This window comes from Episyrphus balteatus, chromosome 1, assembly GCF_945859705.1.
Source record: "Episyrphus balteatus chromosome 1, idEpiBalt1.1, whole genome shotgun sequence".
Classification (NCBI taxonomy): domain Eukaryota; kingdom Metazoa; phylum Arthropoda; class Insecta; order Diptera; family Syrphidae; genus Episyrphus; species Episyrphus balteatus.
The window spans coordinates 113,560,678-113,583,500 of NC_079134.1; the positions used below are offsets into that span (position 1 = coordinate 113,560,678).

Consider the following 22,823-nt stretch of genomic DNA (forward strand, 5'->3'; position numbering starts at 1 on the left):
AAATCCCGGACTTTCCCGGACAAATAAGGACAAAAAAAAGAGTACAAAACTAGGACAAAACAAAATGCATAATTTTATAAAAAAAATAACCGAACAATCCTATTAAAATTTAACTAAAAATCACATTTTCCCGTAGCATTTTTTTCTTATTTTTTCACAAAAAAAAAATAAATAAAAAACTCTGAGACAAAGTTTGGCCTTCTCGGTATAGTATTATAATAAACGTTTGAGCTATAATACTACAAAAGTTGCAATGCAATTCCAGTTAAAAACCAATTCCATTGAAAACCAATTGCGCAACATTTTAAACGATTTAGTTAAATGCAAATAAAAATGGTCTTTTTGACTTAGCAACTTACTTAAGTGGCTTTAGATTTTCCTTAATCGTTTAAAATTTTGCCATATTCTATATTTTTGAGTTTTGATTATATTGGAACAGAATACAAAACAGATAGACCGGGCGGCCACTGCAGAAACGCTCAACTCATCGAGCTAAAGAAAATTTCAAATGGGAAGTGAAAGATGGCTATTAGTAGTTACGAAAACCACAGGTCTTCCCGTTCGCATCCTGGCACGATTGGCGTGGTAAAGTGCATTGTGCATCTCATAGAGTTAAAGGACAATATTGGTGTCAAATTAAAGGTGATATTGTCAGCTATCAAAATTCAGAGGTCTTCTGGGCGAAAGTCTGACAGTTTTGTCCTGCAGCCCATTTTAGGGTTAGAAGCGATGAAGGTGAGTTTTTTCATAAAGTCTAGTTTTTTGGTATGTTGGTCGATGACTTAAAGAAACTTTTTCACTATAAAATAAAAATATGTGTCATCAGCATTTAAATACAAAACGGTTTTTTGGAAAAAGCTTCATAGATTCTTAACAATGACCCAAAGTTTATGCAAAACTACGAATAATTCACGAAAAAGTATCAAATAATACGCTGCGCCCCTTACAACTTACCGAATTAAAAGGCGAATTTAATTTCAAATTACAGCTAATAATGTCTTTTTTTGAAAACCGGAGGTCTTCCAAGCCAAAAATTGGAAGTTAGGTCACGTAGCTTGTTTTAAGGTTAGGAGCATTTTTCACTTATAACGTTCCCCCAGGCTGGGGCGTGAAATATCAAGATGTGGCTTGGAAGACCTCTGGTTTTCAAAAAAAGACATTATTTGCTTTAATTTGAAATTAAATTTGCTTTTGAATTCGGTAAGTTGTAAGGGGCGCAGCATATTATTTGAGACTTTTTCGCGAATTATTCGTAGTTTTGCATATACTTTGGGTCATTATTAATAATCTATGAAGCTTTTTCCAAAACATCGTTTTATATTTAAATGCTAATAACTCTTATTTTTATTTTATAATGAAAAAACTCCTTAACTCATCGACCAAAATAAAAAAAAACAAGACTTTATAAAAAAACTTGCTTTCATCGCTTCTAACCTTAAAACGGGCTGCATGACAAAACTGCCAGACTTTCACCCGGAAGACCTCTAAATTTTGATAGCTGATAATATCACCTTTAATTTGACACCAATATTGTCTTTTAACTCTATGAGATGCACAATGCACTTTACCACGCCAATCGTGCCAGGATGCGAACGGGAAGACCTGTGGTTTTCGTAACTACTAATAGCCATCTTTCACTTCCCATTTGAAATTTTCTTTAGCTCGATGAGTTGAGCGTTTCTGCAGTGGCCGCCCGGTCTATCTGTTTTGTATTCTGTTCCAATATAATCAAAGCGTTTCTGCAGTGGCCGCCCGCTCTAAGAATTGAGCAGATAATAAAAAAAAATAAAAACGCCTCGCTTTTAATGAACTCGATTCGTTTTTTGAATAATAAGGGCCAATTTTTCAATAGTCAGATAAACCTCAGAGCTTATTCCTAGGAATAAAAGTTTTTTGAAGTGAAAACTTCTTTAGTATCGTAGTGATTTGAAACAAGATGAAACGAAAACGCGACACGACTTCAACTTTTTATAACTTTTTTGTTTTAATAGATAGATGAATGAAATTTGTACTGTAGATAGGTAATTAAATAAGTTATAACTGTGCAAAATTTCAATTAATTTCATATTCAAAACTCGGAGATAACGGTAAAAAGATGTTCTTTTCCAACACACGTTATATCTTTTGATCTAGTGCACATACAAATTTGATTTAACTTTAATACGCATGTTGATAACATAACCTTTTATTTGATATATCACACATAACGGTACGTGCTCTACAAGTTACACAATCATAAATTGAAAAAATTGAAACATACCACAAAACAGCTGTGTAGATTTTTTGGCGATGACCAGCTACCAGTGTAGGAAGTACCGTAATCTCAGGTAGGTTGTCAAACAAAAAAATTGAATTAATAGCCTGAGAACAAAAAAAAAAATCTTTTTTTTGCTTTTTTTTGATGAAATTTCATCGAGTTTAAAAAATTCTAGCTCTTTTTGTAGATGTCTCATAGACCTAATCGATATATATATTTTGAGCTTGGACAATAAGCTTTCAGATGATATAAAATTCATATAGGTTGTCATATAAAAAACATGGATTTGAAGGTGATAGAATAAAAATAGGTAGATTTTTTCTATTTTTTTTTTTTTGCAAGAAAAATGATTTTTTAAGGTTTCACTTCTACCACGTGTGAATTGCACACATGATTTTTTTTTTTTTTATATTGACATTTATTCTTATGATAGTCTATCTGACGTTTAAAAAATTAGGGCTAAATGAATTAAGAGTAGCATACAAATTGTGAGATACTTAAAGGCTAGAAAAGAGTACAATCCCGGACAATTGATAGAAACTATCCCGGACGTCCCCCACACAGCCAAAAAAGAGTACATGTCCGGGAAAACCCGGACGGCTGGCAACCCTATCACTGTCGAAATTGTTATCACAAAAATCTGTATACGAATACATAACAGTAATAAAAATTTAATCAGTAGGTGCATCCCACTAAGAGAGATCTCTGAGGGCTCAGAGATTTTTTAAATGAGATAAAAAATCTCAGGTGAGCGGTCACTTTTTTTTCGGTAACGCAGGTTATCGAGATTTTTTGTTCCATGCTGAAAACCCAATATATGTTTTGTATGTATATATTTTGTTTAATAACGAAGAAAAAAAAAATAAAAACAATTAAAATTGAATTATGTACATATATTTTATTTATTTCATTATTATGTGAAATAAATATCTATTCGACTATGCTTATTTTGATAACAATTTTTAAGTACAACAAAGAGATAATTTATGTGAAATTTCTTTCTATATCATAGACTGATGCTCTGAAACAGCCATATATTGTACAAGTGCGTTACTTAGATCGACCACAATTTTACCGTGATTTGCAAAATATTCAAACTAAATTTGGGTTATATTCTATTTCATTATGATGATTCTTTGTATTGGATAGCTGGTGCTTGCAGAGTGGTCTCATTTCAATTTGGCCCAGTTCTGACTTCAGGCTTGAGAAAAACGTTACCTACATAAGTTTCGATCCATAGATGTCGGTTTTTGTTTTTTGATAAAAATGATTAGATATACCTACATATGTTATATTCTTAATAAATAAATAGTAGGTATAATTTATACTTTTTCCTCATGAAAAGTGAAATTCAAACAAAGGGACAAAAATTTAGGCAACAAATAGAACTGGCCCACGTTTCTTTTTTTGAAAAAGAATAAATAAGTATAGCGTATGGGTTACAAAAAAAATTATTTTTTAGTACTCGTATTTGTGTTTTGTTTAATAAATGCTAATGAACTCTGTATTTACAATAACAAAATCTCGATATTAATTACGTGCCAAACAGTGCATTTTAAATAATAAAGCAATAACAAGTTTGTAAGCATTTTTAAGAAACTTTTTGTACAAGTAAACAATGAAATTTCAGTTTTTTTTTATTACATTTGTGACAAAATATGTATTTTTTTATTTCAATTTTGATTTAAGCTTATGTATGTATATGTCGTTTATTTTTTCAAATTTGATTTTATTTGTGTTTGAAAGCTAGTTTAATGTTGAATTAATTGTGTTTTGTTTGTTTAAATTGTATGATATTAATATAAAAATTATCAAAGATTGCTTTTTCATATTAAATAATTATTAATTATTACAATTATTAAAATATGTGTTTTTTTTTTTAAAGATGTATGACAAATATTTCTTAGTTTTTTTGTTGAATACGATTAAAGTTATGAAGGAAAGTACATAAATAATTAAATTAAGTAAAATCTTATTTTCAGGAGTAACAAGTTTCTCAGCAAGTGCTCTGACATTGCATTGAAAAACAATAAGTAATGCAAAACTGCAGCCTGTAAGGCTACTCAATGGATCGGGAGAATTTTTCAACATTATAATTTATAAAACAAGTTTCAGAATATCTTGAAGACGTTGGTATACCAACGGGGAATACTTTACAACAAAATGTTCAAAACTTAATTTGTGTAATGAACAGTCTCCAATATGTCATGTGCACTAGAGAAGGCAGTACCAAGTACTTGTTTCTATTGTCTCTTTTTTATTCTTAAAAAATATATTCTTAAAAAAAATATATCTACATAAGTCTAACTACAAAAGTAAAGTAAACAGATGTGCGTTAATTTTGAGCAGGAGTACAGCAAGGAAAAACTTACATTTTAAAGTTTACGAAATAAAATTGATATCAAATTAGTTCAGAGTCTTGAAACAAGTTTTAAATTCAAATGTTTAAGTAACAGGAATACTATCTTTTTGGTATTTTTATTCAAACAAGGAAATTCCCAATTTGCAAACATTAATTTGAATAGAATTTTTATATGCTAAAATTATATAAACTTAAATTATTCATAGGGCGTATTCATAATTCATACACTGTTTAGGCTACTTCTGAAAAAACATCCAGTTCATCCTATTTTGGATATCTAAACTCCAAAGGGTCTATTCTGGTTTTGTGAAAATGTGCATCGAAAATATTTTCACCCTTACCAATAATGAATCGCTAAACACACGTTTAAGTATCGTCGGGTTAAATTTTACCGTCGCGTTAAATTGAGTGTATACTAATAATCAAAATAAACACGCGTTTAACTAATTGTGCTTCTATTACCAGATCTATTACATTTGTTGTCAAAATGACATCATTGAAGTGACATTTTATGCATGTAATGTAATAATGAACACAAACATAACTACAAAATACCTACATATCTTCATATATTTTTATTTTAGTTGTAAAAGTTAAAAAAGGAAGCCAAAAGTGCATAAAAAAAGTTCTTCTATCGTGTCGTGAAGTACGACGATGAAAATTTGCAGTTCTATTTCTTTTTAACTTGCTGAATACAATGGTGTAGCTGTGGCTTGCCAAAATTTTACTGAGGGAAACAACAATGGCGTCAGCTGAGCAAAAAGTTGAGAATTCGTGAACTTGCGCTACAAGCTACAGCCACAGCTACACCATTGTATTCAGGGGGTTAGTTTTCTTTTTCAGCCTTTTCTGAAAGTAATGAATATTTATTAATAAAAATATAAATATTTATAAACAATACATTTTTCCATTTTCTTATTTAATAAATTGTCGCCAATGTTATTAATTTTTCTCAACAACTCGTGACTTGACAAATTTTTTTTTTTGCTGTCAAATGACAGTGCAAACCGTGCGTTTACATTTAACCGTGCGTTTATAGTTCAGTTTCCCAACTATAAAATTAACGTGGCGTTAACCCTTAACCTGACTATTAAATTGGTTATTGGTATGGAGAAATATTTAAAGCTCAGTTAAATATTTAACTGAGCTTTAAATTTGATTATTGGTAAGGCTCTTTGACTTTTAATTCGATTCTCGTTCTATGTATGAAAAAATAAAAATAAACTTCAAAGACTTTAATAATAAATAAATTTGTTTTCATGCCGACATCCATTTCGAAATGCATTTAAAAATGAAAAAGTGAAAAGAAAATTTTACGTAATGATTCCAATTCAATAAATTCCAGGTTAAGTTTAACACCAACTATGAATATACCTGCCCCAACAATTTTTCTGTGAGAGGCTAATCATTTCCTATTGAAGTATCAGCTGAAGATTATTGAGAAAATAGTTTAACGAGTAGGACAATATTATTATTATTTTTAAAGCAGTAGTTACTAACATGGAACAAAATTACAACAATGTTAAAGATACGTTTTCCTATGAGAATTGATTTAGGTATGTCATCATAATAACAAAGCATTTATTCAGAATATTCAGATTGATATATTTTAGGTATTTGTTTAGTTAATTTATTAAAGGTACTCAATTTTATATCTTTACTGTCTTAAATTGAAAATAATAACATATGTATGTGTATGTGTATTCTATATTAAAATTTGTTATAAACTTTTGAAGAATAAACACTAATTTGAGGTACATGTACTTTTTAAAAATTTGCAATCAATTTTGCACTCATGTTTAGAAAATAAATATAGTAATTTATTATCTGAGCCGTTTTCATTTGGGTTTTCTTAATATTAAATTTTGTTTAATAAAATAACTTTATCTTAAAAAAATGTTTAGGTATACTCCTTTAGTTTGTATTATTTACTTTACCTATATAGTATATTACTACGGCCCCTAATCCAGCTTTTTAATAAAAAATATTAATATGTGTTTTCAGTAGGTATAATAAATATCAGTATTTTACAAATTGATTGATTTTTTTTTTTAATTTGTTTAACAGTGATGTTTATTAATTTAATGTTTAGTTTTAATATTGCATATACACTTATAGAAACTGAAATACATTCAATAAATTGAAAACTTAAAACAATCACATTCAATATAAATATGTATGTATATATTTATAATTTCTTTAAAGTTTGATTCTAAAATTAAACTCATTATTATATTATTAACATTTAAATTGATGTAAGCAATTTAAATGAAAACACTTATATTTATTCCTTAGAAGGCAGATTTGTGTAATTTTTTTATAGTCACAATTCTTACCTTTTTGTTTGCAAAGAAATTAAATTCATGGGTACGTTATATAGTTTTCCTTATTATTATTACTATTATTTTTTTTTAATTTTTGACCATTTCTATTGATTATTATTTCTCAAATACATTTTTTTTTCTTGAAGTAAGTCTCTTTGTCAAATGCATTAGGTTGCCACAGAAAATAATAATAATATTTATTTGAAAGTTAATCCTTGAATATTTTAAATATTTAGGTATAATTTTAAAATGTTGTATAAGAAAAGTAACATGGAATTTAAAGTGGGAATACATTTTGTAGTTTGGAATATCATTGCTAGTTTTTATGAATGTATAAAATCAACTAGCTAAGGTATCACTTTCGAATTGAAGTTTTCTTTTTTAAATTAAATTTAAAAGTAATTCTCATAAAAATTGAGTTCAACCTGTGCACATTCCTAGAGATTTATAAGGGAACAATCAATTGGACGGTTACGTGAAAGCACATAGAGAAAAAGACCACTGAAAGTTAGCGGATTTCTGCATAGTTTTTTTAACAAGATGACTTCCGTCTTCAATTAAGCGGAAATCCACTAAATTTAAGACGAAAATCTTCTTATTTGTATGTTAATAAGAAGATTTTCATTTTAAAACTAATGGATTTCCTTAATTTAAGACGGAAGTCATCTTGGTAGAAACACCATGCAGAAATCCGCTCAATTTTAAGTGGTCTTTTTCTCCGTGCAATTGTGCGTATACAATGTTTTATCAAATTATTTACCTCAAACATATCGTCCAGTCAAAGCGTTGAAGAATGGGTTTAACATCTTATTGTTGTCATTATGTCATACATAAATTATAGCTTAATGACCAATTTAATTTTAATTATAAGTGGTCAGTCAGTGCAAATTTGGCTTTATAAATAAATCTTAATAGGTCCATTAAAAAAAATTCAATTGGACCAGCAAGTTAATATCGATAGACCTATTCATACATAATTAATAACAGTGTGCGAGTTGAGTTTTTTTTCAATATACGAATTTTTATAAATTCTTTCTAAAATTATTCAGGTGAATTTTGAACACTAAACTATGTACCTATGTATGTTTTGAAATATATTTGTAACGCACCTTGGGCTATTATACAAATTATGAGCTCTTGTGGAACGCTCATAATTTAAGAGGCTCGTCAGCCTTTTCAAAGTTCACACAATTCATCATACCTACTATTAATATAACTTTTACCTAAGTGGTATCATCCAGTCTTTTTTTAACAATCGATAACTCTGGAAAATAAAACACTTTGATGAGCGCTTGGAGAATACCGGCTAAACAGTTCTGCAAAATCAATTATTTATTGTTTGTTATACATATAAAATCGAAAGTCTTAGTTTAACAATCATATATGTTTTTTTTTTTAAACCATCCGAGTGTTTTTGTTATGATTTCTTATCTAAGCTCACTTGATGCATCCAACAACTTACTCCTGTAGAAGGTAAATCATATCAATTAAAAAATGGTTGTTTCCCCCTGTATTTAAGAAATAATTCTCTCTTTACAATGAATGAAGTCCTTTAGAACATTTCCGATTAATCTTTTTTTAAATCAATAAACTTTAAATATTAATATAATTTCGTATTAAAATCTAAATAGCTATACGGCTCCCTAAAATGAGAGCGTTCTTAAATTTACATAGATAATAAAGAAATATTTCTGTTGGAACATTAACTATTCCGAAAAACCGGATAGCTTTTAATAAATAACAACATGATTTACACAGCTAAAACTGTACATTTAGAATTTAAAACATTTTCAAATATCTAGATACCTGGAAAAAGACACACTGATACATGCACACAACAAATATACATGTAAAAATATTGGAGAAACCTGTTTATCCTATTTATGCTCTAGAAAGCCGCTTTTTAAAAGCTCTTTCCTGCATCAGAAAGACGTTTTCTACGACTTTCGGGCTTTCTGTACCTATCTAAAGTCCTTCCTCTTCCTTTTTCAGGACAAATAGCATCGGGTGAACTATCAACCTTTTTAAGGACTATTCTAAATGTGAAAGTATGCTTGGGAGATGCACTGGCAGCTCGTCTCGGTGAAGGCGGCTCAAATTCACTGCCACTCGAAAACCCTCCACACCCAATAGAATTACTTGCTGGAACTGCCGTTATAGGGCTAGGAGCTGTCACAATTGTCGAAGGCCTTGGCTCGAAAATTGAAGCACAACGCTTATCTGTGCAAAGAAATGTTCTGTTTTCTTCTTCTTTTGTTGCTTTGATTGTCAATGGGAAGTGTTGCTTAGAGGGATCCGCATATGGAGATCGTGAATCATGAGGATGGGGATAAGAAGAACTAGAATCATAGCTATCACGTGAGCTATAGTTGGATGATGTTTGATTGGAAAGTGGGCTACGAGCTCTAGAAAACCCTCCTATTGGGGACACATGAAGTTCCCTTGACCGTGAGTAATCTATTCTATGCTTCTTAGTCATGGGAAAGTGTGGGGATCGAACTGGAGTATGGTCTGAAGGAACATAGTCAAAATGAGTTTCAAGAGAAGATTTGCGACCGGAAGAACCAGTGCGTTGGAATGTATCAGCATCAACCAACTCAATTGATGATTTACGCAGGTCATTACTGGATTTCTTTTCGTCAATAACCTTGCCATCAATATCTACAATTTCAAAACTAGAAGTTTGATCTTCGTAGCTTGTCGACTGGTAGCGTGATATATCAAAACTCGTATCTCTTGATGAATATCTTTCTTCAAAGCTAGATTCACGGTTACGATCTCCATGAACCATTTCAAAACTATCGCCACCCGAGTCAAGTCTATGCAAGTGAATGAGATCTGTATCTGTATCACCACTTGGACTTCGTAGATTTTCCAAGAATGGTGACCTCGGTGGATCAAAAGAAGATCGCCTTGAGGGTGGTTCGAACTCAATTGTGGGCAATTGAAGTGGAAAAGGACCTGGAAAAGGAGAGTCATCATCAATTCTTTCCTCTGTGGTCCCGTCATTAATTTTCTCAGTTCCTTTTCCTAATTTTTCTGATATTTCAGCTGCTGCTGCAGTTGCATCAGAATCTCTTTTGAGTTCTTGTAAATTAACATATATAGGCTCACCAGTGTATACTTTCAAATGCTGCTCAATTTCTACCCTAAATTCTTCCATGTTAATATCGTTTGAGTCTTCCTGTTCTTCACTAATGCGAGGCTCCATTGGTTCTCTACTTTCAGAACGACGTGGTGTCTGGGTACCGTCATTTGACAAAGTGACTACTTTTAATGATTTTGCTACCTCTTCCATGAATTTTTCACTAATGGGCTGATTAACACCATCATTTGCTGATGGCTCTTCTTTAATTTGTTCGTGCCTAATATACGATTCACCTACCTTTTCAAAGTAAACATTGGCCAGCTCAAAAGGCTCAGCTTGACTGGGAGACCCTGATTTACATACCTTCTGATCTAATTTTGTTTCGCTGTTGTCTGTTGCGGAATCACCACTAGATTTTCTTGCTGTTTCCTTGGATGTTGCTGGTTTTTTATCGTCGTTGGCGGCAGATCGACGTAGTTTGAGCGACATTTTGGTGTAGTGTGCGAACTTCAAAGACATTTTCGGTTCAAATCCAACTTCAGACATTTGTTTGACAACTGCGCTCTTTGCGGCAGTACTCGAAGCCGCAGGGCTGGCAGAGAATGTGCTCTGTCTTATAAGTGGACCACTAGAAGAACCCGTCTCCGCCCTCGTAAATGCATTCGCAAACCGTGTTCGAGTTGAGATGTGCTTTGATGGCTTGCGCACAAATGCCAGAATTTCCTTCATCACGCTTGTTTTTTCCTTTTTATCACTTGTTTCTTTGTTCTTGTCTTTCTCAATATCTTTATCTCTTTGACGTTCATGCTCCCGAGCTGCTTCTGCTGCAGCAGCCGCGTTTGATTCTGCCGTTCGTTGCACAAGCTTGCAAGTTTCGGTTGGGTTAGAGACAGTTATGGGGGGAATATGCATCGCAGTGATAGGGCTTCTTTTATCTCCGAAATAAATAGGTGTAAATAAGCCCAGAGATGGTCGTTTGATGGACGACGTTAGACCGAATGTAGAGCGTGTTATGTCTTCAGGAGTCAAAGCGTCATCAAAAGTCTTCATGCTATCTTGAACATGGACAGTAGAAGTAGGGCTGCGTCTTGTGTAGCTATCTACTGGCGCTCCAAGCGGACTACGCCTCTCTTGCGTGTGAATGCTAAAAGTGGGACTTCTGCGATCGGTTGTAGGACTACGAGTAGGACTGCGGGAATCAAAATTGTTAGTTTGCAATTCATTTGGACTTTTCAAGCGGTCAGTTGACAAGAGGAGTGGGCTTCGTCTCCCTTGTGGACTTCGATCGTTTGAGACATAGCCCACTGGACTTCGGCGGCCTTGGTTAAGTACTAAGGAACCAGTCATACTATTTTTTCGACGATGTGAAGCACGTAACGTTCCTTGTCTGGATAAAGTTGTGGGTGTTTTTTGAGACACACTACTTGGACTCTTGGAATCTGGTTGTGGGAGAATGGGACTTCTTTTAATGCTGGTGTTTAAAGTCAAAGTCCCGGCGTGGAGAGTATTGGGGCTGCGTCGCTCTGATGGACTACGACGTGTGCGGAAGCTCTGGGATTTGGCCTTGCGAATCTTTGGCAAATGGGTTTTTGAACGATGTGAGGATGATGCAGAAGAGGTGGAGGGACCGTTCAACCTATGCTAGTTATTTTTATGCGGGCCACTGTTCGGATCGCTGCTGCCGCTTGAGCTCAAAGTTGTATTGGAACCGTATGGGTCTAAGGAGCTCTGTACTGACATCGATCTGCCTTGGTTTTGTCGCGCTCTTCTCACTCGGCTAGAGTTTGGAGACAATTTGCCGGGATCGACACTTTCTGGGTCTGCCTGCAATTATTAGAATCAGAAACGGGGGGACACAGGGGGTCGACGTAGGAAGTTTGTTGTTGTTGGTTTTCGTTCAAATTTTGTTTGTATTTTTTTTTAAGTTCAAAATGTCGAGTAAAAAGAAAAAAAAAAACATCTGTTTGGTTCATATTACATACCTGATAGGCTAAAGCATTCATTATTATCGAATATGGTACCAGTCCCAGTGGATGAATTTCCCGCATAAGAACATTCGCGGGGATCTTATGGAACTGAATGTATTCCAGAAAATTACCGAGTATTTCTTTAATGTCAACATTCTGGTATATAAAAACAAAAAACAATTTTGAAATGATTGCAGACATTGTTGTGATAGAGAATTTTCTTACGGGGTTGTTATCAAAATACTTCTTGCTCCACATAAGTGCTGCTTGGAACTTGGTAAATTCATCGGCTCGAAGTTCGTCACGTGCCAATATCAAACGAACAACATGTTGAGGAAGAAGGGTGAAGCTTCCCAAATTCAAAACCTCATTACCGTGCTCGTCAACAAATTCTAACACTTTTTGTACCAACGTTTTGGTGCATTTGTATTGAATGTACCGTTCAGCGGAAGCTAAGAGTGCACAAACTGTATCAACATTAATACAACATTGAACGAATCCAGCACATGCTCTTCGTAGCTCTTCCAGACCATAATAATCAGCTGCGTTCATTACACCTGCAAAAAGAAATTATCAGTCATTTTGTTTACCCAAAAATGTTGAGACTCTTATTTATTTATATACCCAACAATGTTCTAGGTTGCAGAGTAACACATCCAGTATGGATGTATTCAATCAACTGACGAAATACATCCGGTTCAAATTCTTCGATAATCAGTGTTTGATGTTGTTGTCCTGACGGCTGAAAATTATTTCAAATCAAATTGGTAAATTATAAATTAGTTTACGTGTTTGTTGGTAGTTTTAGTTTAGTGCGCATCCAAATAAAAATTCGGCGTGAACGTAAAATGGCGATAGATAGATGGTGTTTTTCACTGGTAAAATTCAATTTCTCTTCCAGAGTGTTCAAAAGCTTGATTTTGATAATTTTAATGGAGTTTGACCATCCTTTGCATAGTGAAGAATGCTTTAATTTGCCTTAATAAATTGTTTTAACATCAAAAAAATTATTCAGGTATTTTTTTATTTTATGTTAAGTACCTATCGGTAATTATTTCATTTAGTGTTATTAAAATGAATTCTAAATATTCAATTAGAAAATGTACGAATGCAAAAGTACAACTCTGGGAGTTAAAAAAAAATTAATCAAAATTATTACCATCAATAAAAAACATCATCAGCTAAATACATATATTTTGATAAAGTAAATACCTTTTTGATAGTTTGTTGTATTTAAATAAAATCACAATAATATTATTTTCTAATATCGAAAGCAAAAGAGTAACGTTAGAACTAGTAGATAACATTTTTAAGCCGAAGAAAGGTATTTAACAATAAATTCAAACCATAAATGACTAAATAAAAACGACGAAGACAAATATTTGAATGCAGAGAACAGTCTATAGTTAAGTTAATAGATATTGTAGTAAATCAGAAACATAATAGCGATAGAGGCAACGGAAGGATCTTCAACGCTAACGTGTGTCATGTTTTAAGTTTTACTAGGTACGTGGCCATAGATAGACATTCGGAATGAAAAAATTCGCAAGCTAGCCGCAAATTGGTAGGTTTGTTGAAGGCACCATCATAAATGAAATTTCTAAAAATTTCTCATCCATCCGACCCCCTCTTAAAATTTTTGTTCGGGGTCAAAGGTCACAAAAACTGGGTTTTCGCGGTTTCGCGATTTTAGGCAAAACGGTAAGTTTAATCATACAATTTGCAATGCAAAACTTTTATATCAGCCGTAAAAAATATCAACACACTTTTTTTCCTAAGAGCCACCGTTTTTGAGATATAACGATTCAAAATTTTAAGGGTTTTTCGGTAGTAAGATTGCAACTGTTATAATAATATTGGTTGACAGCTGAAAAACAGATATAACTTTTTTTCATAGATGTCAGATTGCCTTTATTTCAGACTTTTTGAAATCAGCATTAAAAAATACCTTGAAATCATGTACCATCGTCTATTTTTGCTAATTTTGAAAATCTCCATTTCGAGCTTTGACCTTGAAAATTGCGACTTGCGGACATGAGATTTTTCTAGACTTTTGAGGTATGTTATAGAATGTCAAAACGAAGGTATTGAGCGAAAAAAAATTCTATTAGCATTCATTCCGAGGTTTACCCCTTTTTTCACCTTATTTTTATTATAATGATTTTGATTAAAATGTTTGATTATGGTTTTTATAACACTGGTTTACAAGGGTTTTGTTGCCGAAACAAAAATATACTTTTCTGAAGGTTTTCGGTGTGCTGAACTCGAATCCGAAGTCAGAAACAACTAATCAGCTCCTGTTTTAGAGATATTACCGTTAGAAAATGCAAAAAAAAAACGTTCTTTTGAGTTCTTCGGACCTTATTCTTTTGTATAAGGATAATTGTTTGAGCATATTTTTTATAAGAACTGTTTTCCATCTTTCGATACCTGTTTAAATCTTTGCAATATCTTTTGTATTGCCCGAGATATCTTAAAATGAAGTAAGTGGGCTTGGCTTCATATATCATAAAGGAGATAATGACGTTATACAATTTATAAAAATACCAAACAACTGAGGATATCTAGGGCAGTAAAAAAGATATCGGAAAGATTTAAACAGATTTAAAAAGGTGGAAAATAGTTCTTATAAAAACCACTACTAAATATGATCAAACAATTTTCCTTATACATATAAAAGAATAAGGTCCGAAGTACTGCATTTTCTAACGGTAATATTTAAAAAACGGGAGCTGATTAATTTTTTTTTTGACTTCGGATTCGAGTTCAGCACACCGAAAACTTCAGAAAAGTATATTTTTTGTTCGGCAACAAAAAAAAGTTTAATTTTGTTAACCAGTGTAATTATTATAACTTTCACGTATATTAGTCAAGGTAGTGAAAATGTAAGAACAAATTTTATTTGCAAAATGGATTAAGAGTTAATTTGTAATAATTTCATTGAATCAACACGAATTCAAACCATGGTACAATAAGTATAAAAATGCTGGCTTGAGGGTCGAACACGCATTTCTAAGCACAGGATCATTGAAAAGTAAAATAGTTAGGAAACAAACGCAAAATAAAGAAAAACGCTTATAGAAATAAGAATGAAGCGGACAAAGCAAAACATGCATTTCACAATAAATTGCTGAGGATGCTAAAAGCACAGTATAAATATTTTAAAAAAATCAATATAAGCCGTGTTTTGTGGTAACTCAGTATTTTGCTCAGTAAACATTTAATGCTGTTAGCAACAACAAACGATTACTTTTATTTATTGTTAATAAAATCCTTTATTTTTGAAGGTTCAAAAATGTATAGGTTAAGACAAAAATTGTCTCTGTAAACCTACAAATTGTTTATCCATAGCAATTATGTGTTGTTGTTTACCGTGTTTTACTAAGTAAAGTACAAAACAAATGTGGAATTGTGTTTTTTTCGCGGGAAAGAAGGAGGAGGTCAACAAATCAGTGAAAAAAAATTTGAAAAATTTGTTGGTAGGTAGGTTGCTGTATTATCACAACAACATGTAAAATATAGCTGAAACAGATGTGAAAAACGTGATACACTGAGTAAAAAATATGAAATAGGAACAAAAATCCAAAAGCTCTTAAATTTAAATCCAGCGTCACTTGTCATTTGTTCAAAGTCTTAACCAAATATCATTCGATTAAAGAAGGAAATTGGGCTATACAGAATACAGATATGACAACTAGGTTACATTCAGCAAGGAAAAAGCCAAAGTCTTCGCAGACTACTTTGAGGAAGAATCATCCAACCGGGTTTTCTTGATGAAGTTGGCTTATCTATTCAGCGAGCGTTGAGTAGATCACCCCAGTCGGTAGGGATCCAATTGCCAATACTTCTCAAAAACTGCTAACTGCAGATACCAACGACTTCTATTTCCCCACTTATAGAATAAATTTAAACTTGCGAAGAAGTACAACCACAACGACGCACGCCGTCGTGGGACGCTGACTGCTGAAAACTTCCGCAAGGTTCCTGATATGAAGTTTGGATTACGCGAAAAGCATTCCACTTTCTCCAAGAACACTAACATAATGTCGCTCCCTCTTTGAATTCTTATCGGGTCACTTTTTAACTTCGCAAATCACAACCATAAGAGCCGCCGGGCTCCCACAAGGGTCCAAACTGGAACAATTCATCTTCGACTTAGAAAACCCCAAGTAAAAATGGATTTCGCTGCAACACCGCCGCAACCAGACTGTGATAGCAAAAAACACTTTAAATCGCCACAATACCGCCGCAAAAATGTAAGAAGCAACACTCGATAAAATATTTTATTAAAAACTAGCTTCCAATTTTTGGCTCTGTAGTGTGTGAACTTTTCCACTACCAACAGAAATCGGAAGGCTTCGTTTTTGTCGATTATTCTCTAACATGTGACATCAAGGAGCAAGGCTTAGTGACTAACAACTCTCAACCATTCTTGTGTGCGTGTAATTAATTTGCAAGAATGGATGGGACCTAAAATTTACCGACGAGCCTTGAGCAGAGATGCACTTTCAAGACAACGATACTCTTTGAGGCTTTGTTAATTCCTCACAAGAGGTGGTACACCTGAGAAATTTTTATTTTAATTTTTTGGTGATTGAGGCTGAGAAACGAACCCAAGACCTGTGGCGCCATAGTTCATTGCACCAACCAACGCGCCACGACACACGCCAAGTCTTTATCCCCGTTACAAGCTGTTAAGGCACACATACTACCGACGACGCGACGCCTCGTCTGTTCGAGTTTTGCTATAAAATAAACATTGCCAAATCGGAATAAGTGTGATTTAGACGACCAAGTCCCCTTACTGGACCTTAAGCCAAATAGAGCTGTTTCGCTTCTACCCACATACCACATCCGCCGTTTTGAAGAAAAATAACTTCGATTTCCATTGTATCCATCCCTCGATGCTGGAACGGGCTCAGCCAGGAAACTAAGGTTCGGTGAACACATGATTTTTTTTGAAGCCATTTGATTCTACAAGAATCATAAATATAATAAATAAATGGCTCCAGACATTATTAGTGGAGTAACTAAAGCTCAAAAATTGGCAGGGACAATCTTCCATAGTTCAAGCGATAGATGCAATTTTCTTATTAATTGACTTCAAACAAAAAAAAAATATTTGAACACAACGGCAACACCTACAATATTCAAATATACATTTTTTAAAAGCTAGAAGCTTAGTCATATATGTAAAATTAAAATTAAGTTAATTGAATGAACGGCTTTTGAAAGAATGGTAATTGAACTCAGATTTTTGAAAAAAAAAATTATTGAAAAAATTTTAACATGTCGTTTTTTAAACTTGGTCGTAATATAAAATGCATTTATTTTCAAATTTTTTTGGCCGCATTTATTATGATTTCAAATTATAAAAGGAAATGTCAATATGTATTACGGTTTATGAAAAAAATTAAAAAGTATTTCATTTTCGAAGAACTTTTTTAATAAAAGTTTTGAAAAAAAATGTAACTTATTTTTTTTTAAAGTTCAACATCTAAACATAAAATTATTTTTTATTCATTTAATAACCCTTACTGTTGAAAGTTAAATAGCAAAAATTTAAAGTTCCTATTTACCACAGTCTTTGAGAAAATTAATTATTTCAATGCAAAAATTCAGTTTTAATAAAAAAAAACATTGAAATTGAAGTAATTTTTCATTTTTTTTTTCAAAAGTGTGATATATTTTATCTTTTTTGCTTCGAAATTCAACTGATAATATTTATGGCCAAAAATTTTTTTTAAATAAATTCATATTTTATTAGAAAAAAGTCATTTTAAATTTTTCTAATAACATTTTATTTTTAATTCTGAGTTTGAGGACCATTTTTTCAAAAAGTCTTGATTAAATTTAGTGGATTTAAATTTAAGAGATAAGAATGAGCTTCTGGCTTTTTAAAAATGTATTTTAAAGCATTGTAGGTGTTGCCGTTGTTTTCAAAATATTTTTTTTGTGTTTGAAGTCAGATTGTGAGAAAATTGCATTTATCGCTTAAATAATGGAAGATTGTTCTCTACTCCCTTATATTTTTTTTCCTTAAATTACCTAGAGAATCTTTTGCTATCATTTGTTCTATGAAATTTAAGCAAAAAAAATGGTTTTGTTAAAAAAAATTTAATTTTAATTTTAAAAAACAATACGGCAACACCGGCAATTTTTAATCTATAGACTTTAAAGTATTTTTAATTACCTACGTTTGAAAAAAAAAATCGTCAAAATCAGAGCTGTTCGGCCGGGTTCCCTAATAATTTGCTTTAGTTACTCTACTATATCCCCATCCAATTACAAGAAGTATTATTATCAATAACCAATTTGTATGGATTAGCACGACAAGGATTTAATAAATTCAAGGCTGGGGGTGACTAAAAGCCTTCCCTCCCCTCTCACTAAAAATATTTCAATCAAACATATCTATCTATCATATCCAAAAAAAAAAAAAATCATTGTAACTATGTTCAGTGCCGGATTAACCATGTCATGGGCCTCTAGGCAAAATAATTCTTGGGCCCTTTTCCGATGCTTTTTCAATATCATAAGCTATTTTTAAGTTTGGTTAGAAATTAGAGACTAGAAATTAGAGACTAATCGGATATAATCTGGTGTCCTATCATGTCATTTTATAAATGTAAACTAAAAGTTTTGAAATAACTATAATAAATATTGTAGTGATATCTCAACAAAAAAATTTTAGCAACTTGATGGTTCACAGATAATTTTTATTAACGATAAGTTATTAGAAAATATATTAGATTCAAAAGGTATAAGTAGGTATACCTATCCCGACTTTTCACGAGTCGATTTTAACCACATGATATGTCTCTGGGCTTAAGTCGACTAGGACTCTAGTATGGGGATTGTCACTTTAGTCGCGTGCGGCTTACGTTCACACGACTCGACTGACGCCAAAAAGCTTCGCCGCACGGCGAAAATCGACTCGTTATAAGTCGGCATTACGGTTTCATTATAAAACTGGAAAGAGAAATCATGAGAAAAAGTTTCAATTTTGATTTTATTATTATTATAGACAAGGCAAATTACTCAAAACAGAGATCCGCAAAACAGTTCCAAAGCCGGAACGAACATGGAACGATGGAACGGTTCTTTTTTCGGTCGGAACAAGTTCCTGGAACTAGTTCCGCGGAACTATCTAGAATTTTAGTTTTTTTCAGGAAAATGCATCAAAAAAAGAAATAGTATGATATTGAATATTTTTTCCTGATGGCCGTTTAAAGCGACCAGAAAAACTTATGAAACAAACTTAATCTACCTTTTAAAGCGGCCAGAAAAACGTATGTCGGTTGACACAAACTTAATCTACCTACTAGTTCCTGGAACTAGTTCCGCGGAACTATCTAGAATTTAAGTTTTTTTTTTCAATAAAATGCATCAAAATAAGAAATAGTATGAATTTGAATATTTTTTCCTGATCCTGGAACTGGAACTATTAATGTAGTTCCATGTCCGTGAGCATGATTCATAAGAAAGTAGTTGTGGTTTTGGTTTCTGAATTTTTGGCGCTCAACTCGTTCGCATCCATGTGTGTTGGCTTTGGATGAGAATTCTATGACATGCGTGTGTGTATTGTGTATTTCAAACAGAGACAGAGATTATATTCGCATTCGTTTTGTTTCTTGTTCCTCTTCTTCTTTCTTTCTATTGTGTGTGGCTGTGTCTGAACGATGGAACTGTTTAAATTAATTTTGGGGAAATAGTGGAACTAGTTCCGAGTGAGGAACTAGTTCCAGGAACTATTTGGCTGCGGAACTATCCATCTATAGTCTGAAACGCGTCTGAAACGCGTCCGAAACGCGTTTGAAACGCGTCTAAACGCGTCCAAAATGCATCTGAAACGCGCCTAAAACAAGCCTGAAACGAGCCCAAAACGCGTCTGAAACGCGTCCAAAACGCGTTTGAAACGCGTCCAAAACGCATCTGAAACGCTTCCAAAACGCATCTGAAACGCGCCCAAAACGCATCTGAAACGCGTCCAAAACGCGTCTGAAACGCTTCCGAAACGCGTCCAAAACGCATCCAAAACGCATCCAAAACGCGTCCTAAACGCTATTTGTTATTTGTGAAAACTATTTTCTCTTAACAATATCTACCACACAAATTCTTCGGCACGCCACAAAAATGTATTTCCACCATCAAAATGCACAGCCTCAGCCTTGTGCATTTAGAAAAAAAAGTAATACAAAAATGATACAAAAACAACCACCAATTGATTTGGAAAATAAAGGTATGCTGATTACAAAATTGATAAATTATAAAGTTGTTGATTTTTCTGTCTTTTAGTGGAATGGAATTTAGTGAGTGGAATTTTGGGGAAATAGTGGAACTAGTTCCGAGTGAGGAACTAGTTCCAGGAAATATTTGGCTCTGGAACTATCCATCTCTAGTCTGAAACGCGTCTGAAACGCTTCCGAAACGCGTCCAAAACGCGTCTGAAACGCGTCCGAAACGCGTCCGAAACGCGTCTGAAACGCGTCCAAAGCGCGTTTGAAACGCGTCCAAAACGCGCCTGAAACGCATCTGAAACGCGCCCAAAACGCATCTGAAACGCGTCCAGAACGCGTCCAAAACGCGTCTGAAACGCGTCCGAAACGCGTCTGAAACGCGTCCAAAACGCATCTTAAACGCGCCCAAAACGTGTCCAGAACGCGTTTGAAACGCGTCCAAAACGCGCCTGAAACGCATCTGAAACGCGCCCAAAACGCATCTGAAACGCGTCCAAAACGCGTCTGAAACGCGTCTGAAACGCGTCCAAAACGCGTCCAAAATGCATCTGAAACGCGCCCAAAACGCGATTAAAACGCGCCTAAAACGCGCCCAAAACGCGTCTAAAACGCGTCTGGAACGCGTCCGAAACGCGTCTGAAACGCTTCCAAAACGCGTCCGAAACGCGTCCAAAACGCGTCCAAAACGCGCCTGAAACGCATCTGAAACGCGTCCAAAACACGTGTGAATCAAGTCCGAAACACGTCCAAAACGCATCTGAAACGCGCCCAAAACGCGCCTAAAACGCGCCCAAAACGCGTCTAAAACGCGTCTGGAACGCGTCCGAAACGCGTCCGAAACGCGTCTGAAACGCGTCCAAAACGCGTCCGAAACGCGTCCAAAACGCGTCCAAAACGCGCCTGAAACGCATCTGAAACGCGTCCAAAACGCGTCTGAAACGCGTCCGAAACGCGTCCAAAACGCATCTTAAACGCGCCCAAAACGTGTCCAAAACGCGTTTGAAACGCGTCCAAAACGCGCCTGAAACGCATCTGAAACGCGTCCAAAACGCGTCTGAAACGCGTCTGAAACGCGTCCAAAACGCATCTGAAACGCGCCCAAAACGCGCCTAAAACGCGTTTGAAACGCGTCCAAAACGCGCCTGAAACGCATCTGAAACGCGCCCAAAACGCATCTGAAACGCGTCCAAAACGCGTCTGAAACGCGTCCAAAACGCATCTGAAACGCGCCCAAAACGCATCTTAAACGCGTCCAAAACGCGCCTGAAACGCATCTGAAACGCGTCCAAAACGCGTCTGAAACGCGTCTGAAACGCGTCCAAAACGCGTCCAAAACGCGCCTGAAACGCATCTGAAACGCGTCCAAAACGCGTCTGAAACGCGTCTGAAACGCGTCCAAAACGCATCTGAAACGCGCCCAAAACGCGCCTAAAACGCGTTTGAAACGTGTCCAAAACGCGCCTGAAACGCATCTGAAACGCGTCCGAAACGCGTCTGAAACGCGTCCAAAACGCATATGAAACGCGTCCAAAACGCGTCTGAAACGCGTCCAAAACGCATCTGAAACGCGCCCAAAACGCCCCTAAAACGCGCCCAAAACGCGTCTGAAACGCGTCCAAAACCCGTTTGAAACGCGTCCAAAACGCGCCTGAAACGCATCTGAAACGCGCCCAAAACGAATCTGAAACGCGTCCAAAACGCGTCTGAAACGCGTCCAAAACGCGTCTGAAACGCATCTGAAACGCGTCCGAAACGCGTCTGAAACGCGTCCAAAACGCGTCTGAAACGCGTCCAAAACGCGTCCAAAACGCATCTGAAACGCGCCTAAAACGCGCCCAAAACGCGTCTGAAACGCGTCCAAAACGCATCTTAAACGCGCCCAAAACGTGTCCAAAACGCGTTTGAAACGCGTCCAAAACGCGTCTAAAACGCGTCTGGAACGCGTCCGAAACGCATCTGAAACGCGTCCAAAACGCGTCTGAAACGCGTCTGAAACGCGTCTGAAACGCGTCCAAAACGCATCTGAAACGCGCCCAAAACGCGCCTAAAACGCGCCCAAAACGCGTCTGAAACGCGTCCAAAACGCATCTTAAACGTGCCCAAAACGTGTCCAAAACGCGTTTGAAACGCGTCCAAAACGCGCCTGAAACGCATCTGAAACGCGCCCAAAACGCATCTGAAACGCGTCCAAAACGCGTCTGAAACGCGTCCAAAACGCGTCCAAAACGCATCTGAAACGCGCCCAAAACGCGCCTAAAACGCGCCTAAAACGCGTCTAAAACGCGTCTGGAACGCGTCCGAAACGAGTCTGAAACGTGTCCGAAACGCGTCCAAAACGCGTCCAAAACGCGCCTGAAACGCATCTGAAACGCGCCCAAAACGCGTCTGAAACGCGTCCGAAACGCGTCTAAAACGCGTCCAAAACACGTCCGAAATGCGTCAAAAACGCGTCCGAAACGCTATTTGTTATTTGTGAAAACTATTTTCTCTAAACAATATCTACCACACAAATTCTTCGGCACGCCACAAAAATTTATTTCCACCATCAAAATGCACAGCCTTAGCCTTGTGCATTTAGAAAAAAA

General features: G+C 35.0%; 1 protein-coding gene across 2 annotated transcripts in view; it reads right to left on the reverse strand.

The window, feature by feature from the left end:
* Positions 1-6,947: 6,947 nt before the first annotated feature.
* The window catches only part of LOC129917254 (serine-enriched protein), a 30,157-nt gene continuing 14,281 nt past the window's right edge, over positions 6,948-22,823 (reverse strand). The window contains exons 6-10 of one of the 2 annotated variants that reach the window (XM_055997679.1): positions 12,623-12,740; positions 12,224-12,555; positions 12,014-12,154; positions 11,806-11,855; positions 6,948-11,637 (exon numbers count right to left, since the gene is read on the reverse strand). In XM_055997679.1, the coding sequence (XP_055853654.1) occupies positions 8,847-11,637; positions 11,806-11,855; positions 12,014-12,154; positions 12,224-12,555; positions 12,623-12,740 (3,432 nt within the window). In that variant the 3' untranslated portion in view covers positions 6,948-8,846. Of the gene's footprint in view, positions 11,856-12,013; positions 12,155-12,223; positions 12,556-12,622; positions 12,741-22,823 lie in introns of both variants that reach the window. The other variant, XM_055997678.1, reaches the window with a different exon arrangement.